The 10,171-nt window shown below is 42.1% G+C and overlaps 1 protein-coding gene across 1 annotated transcript; it reads left to right on the top strand.

Annotated features, from left to right (window-relative positions):
• Positions 1–186: 186 nt before the first annotated feature.
• Tlnrd1 (talin rod domain containing 1) lies at positions 187–1,937 on the top strand. Its single transcript, XM_046438521.2, has one exon. The coding sequence runs from the start codon at positions 218–220 to the stop codon at positions 1,304–1,306; it is 1,089 nt and encodes a 362-aa protein (XP_046294477.1). The 5' UTR covers positions 187–217; the 3' UTR covers positions 1,307–1,937.
• Positions 1,938–10,171: the final 8,234 nt, after the last annotated feature.

Genomic DNA, 10,171 nt, shown 5'->3' with positions numbered 1-10,171 from the left:
CTCACGCCCCGAAGAGCCTCCGGTGTTCTCTGGCCCTCGGGCTCACCCTACGCTGCCCGGGCTCCGGCCGCCGTAGCCCAGTGCCCTCTACCCGCGGCGGTGGATGGCATGATGGTGCGGGGAAGGCACCGCGGCCTTGGCCAGCTGAGTCGCGGGGGCGGCGGCAGCGGCGGTGGTAGCGGGCTCCCCAGCGGCATGCCAGTGCCCCCTGGGCGCGATGGCTAGCGGCAGCGCTGGGAAGCCCACTGGCGAGGCGGCTTCTCCGGCTCCTGTGAGTGCCGTCGGTGCGGCCAGCTCGCAGCCACGGAAGAGGCTGGTGTCGGTCTGCGACCACTGCAAAGGCAAGATGCAGCTGGTGGCTGACCTGCTACTACTGTCCAGCGAGGCCCGGCCAGTGCTCTTCGAGGGCCCCGCCTCCTCTTGTGCTGGTGCGGAGTCCTTTGAGCAGTGCCGGGACACCATCATTGCGCGCACCAAGGGGCTTTCCATTCTCACCCATGATGTGCAAAGCCAGCTTAACATGGGCCGATTTGGAGAGGCTGGGGACAGTCTAGTGGAGCTGGGCGACCTGGTGGTGTCGCTGACCGAGTGCTCAGCCCACGCTGCCTATCTGGCTGCGGTGGCCACCCCAGGCGCACAGCCTGCTCAGCCGGGCCTAGTGGATCGCTACCGCGTGACACGCTGTCGCCACGAGGTGGAGCAGGGCTGCGCGGTGCTAAGAGCCACCCCACTGGCCGATATGACCCCGCAGCTGCTGCTGGAGGTGTCACAGGGCCTGTCGCGAAACCTCAAATTCCTGACGGACGCATGCGCCCTAGCCAGTGACAAATCACGGGACCGCTTTTCACGCGAGCAGTTCAAGCTGGGCGTCAAGTGCATGAGCACCAGTGCATCGGCGCTGCTGGCCTGCGTAAGGGAGGTGAAGGTGGCACCCAGTGAACTGGCGCGTAGCCGCTGCGTGCTCTTCAGTGGGCCCCTGGTGCAGGCTGTGAGCGCACTGGTGGGCTTCGCCACCGAGCCGCAGTTCCTGGGTCGCGCGGCCGCTGTGAGCGCAGAGGGCAAGGCGGTGCAGACCGCCATCCTGGGTGGTGCCATGAGCGTGGTGTCAGCCTGCGTGCTTCTGACCCAGTGCCTCAGGGATCTGGCGCAGCACCCCGATGGGGGCGCCAAGATGTCGGACCACAGGGAGAGGCTGAGGAACTCGGCCTGCGCCGTGTCTGAAGGCTGCACCCTGCTATCTCAGGCTTTAAGAGAGAGGTCTTCACCCAGGACTTTACCGCCAGTAAATTCCAATTCTGTGAATTAGCAACACCCCCCTCCACCCCATGCCCTTTCTTCTACCCCAGCCTAAAGGAAGACACTTATTCTCTGCCCCTCTCCATTTATACCAAAGAAATCATAGGTGAAACACCCCCCCCCCACCACCATGTTAATTGCCCAAGAAGAATCTTCCAGAAGTCAGGGCCACGCACACAACTCACATGCACCGAAGAACCCAGGTGTCAAGCGGCCCATACAGGAGTGGGGAGCAGAAAATGGGTAATCTGCTGATTGTGGTTTTACCCCTACACCCCACCCCTGTCCGTCAACTGAATTTTATTAATTGGGCAGGAAGGAGGTCATGGGTTCATTTCTTCTTTTTTATTTTAATTAAAAGAAAGGTTACCTCAGTTTCACTCTTTAGACATGGATGTAGCTACCTTTTTTTTTTTTTTTTGTATGTTATTTTTTTAAGCAATTGTGTTGAATTAGGAGTATACTTGGTGTGGAAAGAGTATGACTTTGCCATGTGATTTGCAAATGGGGGGAAAGCTACTGTGAGCGTGTTTTATTTTTTAATTTACACCATAGAGTGATTTTTTTCCCCCAGTGTCAAGTTTTTACCTTGCATGTACTGGAGTATTTATTTCATCTATTAAAATGTTATGTTTCTCAGATGGCTTTTTGTAATTATTGTTTGATTTTCAATAGTATTTTTGTATGCTTTATGTCATCTAAGAAAGGGACAGTGGAAAGGCTACTTTCAATAGTGATGAGGAAGTTCCCTAATTCTCAACCCTTTCTGCTTTTTCCTCAAGAATTGTTCTTTTGAGCAGCCTAGGAGTCATAAAGACACAAATGTATAATATAACCTATCTTTGAAGGCAGGTATCAGGAAAATGATTGAATTATGTATATATAGTGCCTGGGATGATCTGTTGAGGGGGGATGTCTTGCTTCTGCAAAGTAATTTAACTTTGTCTCCACTCATCTTTCCATCATAATGATATGAAGTTCAGATCTGATTTGTATTCTGTCATTTTCAGATTAAAGCACTTCCTAATCCTGTGTGGGCTGCCTTCTCAGCTGGGAGGATCTATGTATGGAACTTAAAGTACTGTATATCAAGTAAGAATCTTTAGCATCTTTCATGTAGATGAGTCTATTGAGACAAGATCCCTACAATTTTAGGGAGAAAAAATAAAGATTCTAGATTTTCATTGCAAAAGATGTGATCTGGAAAGTAAGAACTTTTTTAGAGTTACAGTATAATTGCAGGCAGACAACTTATTTTTGTGACCTTGATCTCTTAAGATATACCATGATTGATTGTATGTTGAAAGAATGCTTTGTTGATTGAAATTTGGAGTTATGGTAAGGTAGTCTGCAGACATTTAAGGGGATTTTTTTGGGGGGTGGGGTAGTAGTGGAATGTATAGTTTTAACAAACCTAGTTAAAATGTTGAACATTTTCTTTCTAAAAGAATAACAACATTTATTATAGTTCTTGAAATTTGGGAGGGCCACATGGATAAAAACTCATATGTACCTTAAATTTGTATGGTTTACATTTTTTCCTAAGGATTTGTTATGCTTAAACCTTTGCAGTTCCCACAGATCTAAAGAGAATTTTTCACTGTAATACATTAGAGAGAAGAAAGTCATTTTGACTGTTTTATTTGTTTGAATGGCTGTGTTTATTGCAAGAATGTGAAATTCATTGTGTAAATGTCTTTCAATTTGTTTGGGGGTCAGACTAGGACCGTTTTGCAAATTTGGAATTGAATAAGTCTTAAAGTGGTATAGAGTACATACATGTTTCATAACGAAGGGGGCAGTTGTTTTGCTTTTTAAGGACCTGGTAGGTTTATACTTTTAAAGTAAAAGATGAAGGTGACCTTGAGTGTTTATTCCTCCTCCCCACCCTTCTGTAAAATATATCTATCTGGATCAGGTTCAGGAAGATTTTGCTGGGGAGAGGGAACTCATGTGTCAATGACAATTCTATAAAATTCTTACTTTATTGGATGTATACAACTAATGATAGAATCTGTAACCATATGGCTCATTTAACCTATGCAGATCACAAAAGAAGTAAACTGAAAAGAACAGATACTAAGTAAAATAAGAACCAGAAATCTTTAAATTTAGGGTTTAGTTAAGAAAAAAGAATTGCTGATGTTTTCCTGGACTCATTTCTCACAAAAGCAATTTTCAGGAAAATTCAAACCAAAAAAAAAATGGTAAGGAAAAAATAAAATCATTTGCCCTATCTCCTTGGACTAGCTAGTCTCTAAATTAATTTGGAAACTTTCTCTTAGTCAAATGATAGTACCTCGCAATGTACCTGGTATATAATACCTCTGTCCTCAAACTGATAAAGTTTCAAACTTAATATAAGTGGTACTTAAACTCTTTTACCTACTCAGTTCATGAGGTAAGATTCAGGGCTTTTCTTTTAGCAGGTGTCTTGAAATGAATTATAAATCAGATTGTTTTTCCCAGCAGATTTCAAGAAGCCAGAGTGAGGAACATACTGCACATTATTTCTGAGTGTCTGCGTCGCTTGACTAGGCAAGGGACTTGGGCACAGTCTTTCTTCCAGTGTACCAGGTTGCTAAACTTGTTTTTAAAAATATGGCCTTATTTTTGAAAAGGAATATCTCAGACCTATTTCATAATAGGGTTTAATAAGGTCAGTAGAGATACTGGTTCCAGGAATAAAATCAGACTGGCCTGACTTCTCTTAAAGTAAACCACACTGCAGTTAATTTAAGACATCAATCAGTGGGTTCTTCTGACTTCTCAGGGCAAGGTTTCTTACACAAGCTGAATGCATACCATCCTGCCCAGGGGTTGCTGTCAACGTTGGAATGGTCATGAGAAAAGGAAATCATTATAGTTTAGTCTCTGAACAAAGCCATTATTTATGACAGTCAACCCAAGCTAATGGGACAAAACAGGCTTTCAAACACAAGACTTCACTTAACCAGAAAAAGAAAAAAAAAAGCATCACTCTTTGGCTGTTTTAAGTTCGGTCTTTATTATTCATTCTGGGTTGATGTTAGCAAATGCAAAAAATTAACTGTGTGTGTGGGTTCATTTGTGTGTTCTCCCCCAACCTCTCTAATTCTGGAGGCATTAGTTAACATCTGATTGGTTATTTTATAAACACTGTTCTTCTTGAACTGGCATAGAGATCTAAAATGTTTGGCAGTTTGAAACAGCTAATTTTAACAGAAACACCTGTTTTTCCCAGCAAATGTGACTATGGTAACATGGAGATCAGGCAGAAGATTTGAAAAGTGACTGCCAAAGTCCCTTCTGAGCTGTGCTCAGTGATGTGAGAGGGCTTGGGGAAGAATTCCATAAAGGCTTTGTGGCACTTTTACCTAGTTCTGTTTCCAGGCCAATCTCTGCCTTCTGGCAACTGGAAGGACACTTTTCCGTGTGAACACAGATACTGTGTTCCCTATGGGAAAATTCTCTTGTTTTTGTTTTTGGTTTTTTTGCATATGTTGAAGGTCCATCATGCCTAAGTTATTCTTTAGGGTCCTTTGGATGCCAGAGTTTTCTGTTTTCTGCATGGTGGTAGAAGGCTCAAAATTTTAAGGAAAAAGTATGATAGTAGCATCTATGATAGAGGTCAGTTTAACTGTAAACTCCTTAAGGGTAGATGTGATAATCCCTTGGCACACATGTAGCCATTGTTTTGAAATCAGTGTGCCTGTAGCACATATAAATGAGCAAGTGGTAAACTTGTACCTGGAGATGGAAATTATAATGGTCATTCATTTGATAAATGTATACTGGGAGCCAGCTCTGTGCTAGGCACTGCGGGGTGGGGTGTGTGTGACTGTGATTGAGATAGGGGTCCACCCCTTGAAAAAAGAATTGCTAATGTTTTCCTGGACTCATTTCTCACAGAAATGAGCAACCTTGAAATGTTGCTGTCTAGACCCAGTATTGCTTTAGGTGTGCTCCAGACCCACAGCATCAGCATCATCCCTACCTGAGGTCTGTTCAGTCAGAAGCTCTCAGCATGGAGTTTTATAATGTACTTTGCAAAATAACCAAGATACTTTGCAGTATAATCAGGAAATGTATCTTTGTATGTCGACTGTGCACCAAGAATTACGATGCTGTTTCAAGTCTCATGCTATCCTTAATGGTTCCAGATGCTGCATTAGCATCCCCCATTGCCTATACAGAATCTCATCTTCACCCCGGAGCTTACTAGAACCTGCTTTTTGGAGAGATCTCCAGGTGATTCCTGATCGATTAACATCTGGTAGCATTGATTTAGGACATAAATATGGTGGCCATGACCGAATCATGGGTTTACTTCTTACTGTGGAAACATTTGTTATGTTTACTTTGTAAATCAATTTCATGGGTATTATGTAAGCAGTTTCTTAAAGCAGTTTTAAGAGGTAAGCAGGTATTACTCACTGTACTTGTCATCCAAACATTTGTGCCTCTATTTTCCCGTTGTAAAAATTAAACCAAATATTTATAATGAAGTTCCACAAAGTGGAAGGCCTTGTGATGACCTTTGTAAAATGGCTGTATCCGCTTCATAAGGTGATGTCATTGAAAGTTATGTTAAAAGCCAGTTTCCCACCAAGCACCGTGGTGCACGCCTGTAATACCAGCAATTCAGAAGGCTGAAACAGGAGGATTGCAAGTTTGAAGCTAGCCTCAGCAACTTAGTAAGACCCTAAGCAACTTAGCAAGATTCTGTCTCAAAAAATACAAAAGGCTGGGGATGTAGCTCAGTGGTAAACCACCCAGGGTTCAATCCCTAGTACTAAACCAAATAAATAAACAAAACAAGTATGATGCTAGTTGAGTTTTCACTTAGAACTTAATTTTTAAGGTATGTAGGCATTGTGTATTAGAAATGCAATGGCAAGTTATTTGTGGAACTGACAAAAATAGATCATCTGATATTTCAGCTGTCTTGATGGAATCATCTCACTCCATAGCAATTTCCAGTATATTGCTTCTTTAAATGGAGCCTGCTGTGGACATTATTACATCAGTGTGTCTTGTGACTAAAGAGTCTCATAAAGATAGCTTTATATCCAGTTCAGCTCAGCCACAATGTCTGATAGTTCGTGAGAACATGTTTTTTCTACCTGGAAAAATGATTACCTATATAACTAAAGCAGAGGTTTAATATCAACCAAATAGATAGGAAATCATTTTAAAGATGCATCCTCATAAGTGGCTCAAGTTTTCTACTTCCCTTTGTGTCTTTCTAAAGCTCAACCAAAGTTTCTTGCCCACTGAAGATTCTAGAGACAACGAAAATTGTTGACTTCACTAGGCCTTTTTCTTCATCCCAGGCAGCTATGGAACATCTGATAGATTTACTCTAATAACAAACAGTGCATAAGCCCATTGTTAGTTCATAGGTCAAGTTAGGTTTAGAATAATATCAGGTTTAGCAAAGGTGATGGCAAAAATTTCTGATTTAGCAAACATTTGCTAATTTCTGGGACAGGCTTAGGTATGTTCTCTGTTGCTTTATACTTTGTGTTTCTACAACAAAATACCCAAGGCAGCTAACTTTATAAAGAGAAAAGTGTTACTCAGCTCAAAGGCAGGGTGCCTTCAACAGCTCAGTTCTGGAAAAAGCCCAGCTGCAGTCACATCATGACCATCATCTAGTAAGATGTCAGAGAGACTAAACTCCCACAATCCCTTGCAAGCCCCCCCTCCCACATACCCCACCCCACCCCTCCACCCTGACCTATGGCTCTCTGGCTAGGCCCTTCCTGGTAATGGTACTACCATCTCTCAATAGTGCCACCCTGGGAAGTAAGCCTTTAATTACAATGGATCTTTGGAGGACACTAACCATATTCAAGCCATAGCACTTATTTAAAAGGAGATACTCACAGTCATAGGAGACTACTATTAGAAACAATCCTAGAAACCCTGCCCTTTATCTTCCTCAATAAAATCAATCTGATTTGCCTTCCAATAGAGAGATTTTCCAAGTATGCCAATCTTGTGTTACTCTGAACAAAACAGACCTGGGAAAGCATAGCTTTCAGAGTCTCATTGATTAGTTACTGAGGAGTTGTTAGAAGGCATTGCAATGACACACCATCTCTTTCAGTTCTGATAAATGGTTTTAGTTTCATGGGCATTGGTTCCTTCATGAATACATGGGAATTATTCACTTCTCTCTCTCCCTCCCCCCCCCCTCTCTCTCTCTCTCTCTCTCTCTCTTTTTCTTTTGGAACCAGGGATTGAACTTAAGGGCATTCAACCACTGAACCAAATCCCCAGCCCTATTTTGTATTTTATGTGGAGATAAGGTGTCACTGAGTTGCTTATGGCCTTGATAAGTTGCTGAGGCTGATTTGAACTTGTGATCCTCCTGTCTCAGCCTCTAGAGCCACTGGGATTATAGACATGCACCATTGTGCCCAGCTGATTTTAAATATTTTTTAAAAGTGATCTTCCTTCATCTTTTTCCACATAAACATTTCTGTCAAATTCTGTGTAGTGTGAATGTCTATGCATTGTTAAGTCTCACAGCTGAGAGATTTTAGATGTTTCTATCATCTTAAAAATAGTTTGAAGCCAGGGGCTAAGGCTGTGGCTCAGTGGTAGCACACTTGCCTGGCATGTGTGAAGCGCTGAGTTTGATTCTCAGTACCACATATAAATAAATAAAAAATAAAAGTCTATCAACAACTTAAAAAATATTTTTAAAAAATAGTTTGAAGCCAGGTGTTGTGGCTTGTGCCTATAATCCCAGTGACTCAGGAGGCTGAGGCAGAAGGATTGCAAATTCAAAGCCAGCTTCAGCAACTTAGTGAGACCCTATTTCTAAATAAAAAATAAAAAGGCCTGGGGATGAGGCTTAGTGGTTAAGTGCCTTTGGGTTCAATCTCCAGTACCAAAAATAAAATTATGCAGTGTCCATTTTTGATTTCACTTAAGTTTTTAAAAGGAAGGGCTTTCTAGTTGCCTAACCTAAATATTCCTCTTAGAAAGTTCCCCATCCATTCAGAGTACAGGACATTTACAGGAGCTTCATGGTGGTGTCAAGATAAAGGGAGCCTTACATTGTATTTTTCAGTTATCTCCATAGACATTCCTCAAGAATGACCGTAAACAGGAGGATGCTGAACTGAAATCACTAGGTGATTCACTAACACTACTCCCACTCCCACCAGAGATGAGTTTTGGAATGAGTGCAAGTGATAGAAAAATAAAACAAATTACAAGATTTCAGGATGACAATGTATCAAAATGCAATCTTACTGTCATGCATAACTAATTAGAATAAATTTGAAAAATTAACAAACAAAATCCAAGATGAACATGGTAACTAATGATCCTAAGGATCTTTTGTCTGAGTGTTTGGTTAGCTGGGGCCCTTGTAGTCTCTAGTTTTGATCTAATTGTCTACATTATCCTGGGAACCAAGGAAAAGATGTTGGGATCAGACCCTGTCTTTTCTATACTCAGTGCCAGGTGACCAAATGTAATTTAAGTGGGAATTTCATTGGACTTATTTTCTGTGCAGCTGGAGGGTAGTTTTCAGTTAGAGATTGAAGGTGCCTTAAAGAGCGGGCATTATTCCAAGGCTTAAGGCTCATTTTCTTTTCTGCTTCAATTTCTGCTCATGCAGAGTATAATGCTATTTCTGGATCTGGTCTGCTGTGCAGAAAGCAGAACATCTTACCCATTTAAGCTACTGACCTGGCTTTGGATCAGCAGCCCTTGGTGGAACCCATGGGACCAGCTTGCCTGCAGGTGAATCCTGGGCCTGGCTGCCTGTTATCTTTGTGGATCAGCAAGAGCTGAGATGGAGCAACTGAAGAGGAATCAAGCTGTGAGAGTGAGGACTTGCTGATAGACTGGGAGCCTTCCAAAGCAATTAGACAGTCTTTTTACGTCTCTGACATCCCTCGAGGTGTTTAGGATACTCAATAAATGCAGAAAATAATAATATAGCATTTTTTGAGCTATCACTATGTATACTAGGAACTTCACATTGTAGCTTTTAATTCTTAAAGCAATGCTTTGAGGTATAAAGAGTTGTCCAGGGTCACAAAATTAAAAAACAATGTTATTTAAACCAAGGTCTGTTCTAACTGAGCCCAGCATTCTCAGCTACATGGCTACAATGAATGAGTGAATTCCTAGGATGGAGTCCTTCTGCCTTTGGAGTCGAAATACTTCAACATTTTTTTTTGTTTTTTTAACCTCACTGATGAAAATTCCTGTGGTCTTCTCCTGAGCATCACTTAAGCCTTAGCCTATTCCCCTTCTGGGTTGTTTGCAGAGGGCTTTAGGTCTCCATAGCCCCCTTGTAAAAAGACTGAGCACTGATGACAAGGGCAGGTGGCTTTTCACCTGCTGTGAGCAACCTGGTGTCAGGAAGAATGCAGGAAGACTGACTTCTAATTTGTCAAGTCACTTCCATTTGGATTTCTAAAATATAACATCTTTATTTTTTACCCACTTTCGATATTTCCATGGTTCTCCTATGAACTTGGGTAAAAGCCAAAGTCCTCATTAGGAATTTCTATCTAGTTTGGCCTCTCACAGCTTCCTTGCAAACTCCACCCATAATCATACTTACGAAGTTCCTTCCATTGTCATGCTCTGCTGCCTTTTTTTTTTGCCTCTGAGCTTATGCCCAATTACCTGGCATCAGATACAGTTACCCAACACAGTAGACCCTTAATGAACATTTCTACATGACAAAATATAATGTTTGCGTTATATCTATCTTTCAGAGACAAAGAACCCCAAAAGTGCAATGATTTATTGACCTGCTTTTTTTGTCTGTATTCCCTTTAGTCAGTTACTATAGTTTTTCCAGTTGACCTATTTAGTACCTTCAGCATCTACTCCCATTCCCATCAGCATCCTAGCC

The sequence above is a fragment of the Marmota monax genome, unplaced genomic scaffold (genome assembly GCF_021218885.2).
Source record: "Marmota monax isolate L192 unplaced genomic scaffold, Marmota_monax_Labrador192_F-V1.1 WCK01_AAM20220418_F8-fsc00005, whole genome shotgun sequence".
Lineage (NCBI taxonomy): Eukaryota > Metazoa > Chordata > Mammalia > Rodentia > Sciuridae > Marmota > Marmota monax.
Note: the sequence above shows the minus strand (reverse complement) of the source record. Positions and strands in the feature narration are given on the sequence as shown.

Excerpts from the sequence above, each read along its gene's own strand:
- Tlnrd1 (XM_046438521.2), top strand. The coding sequence starts at position 218 with ATGGCTAGCGGCAGCGCTGGGAAGCCCACTGGCGAGGCGGCTTCTCCG.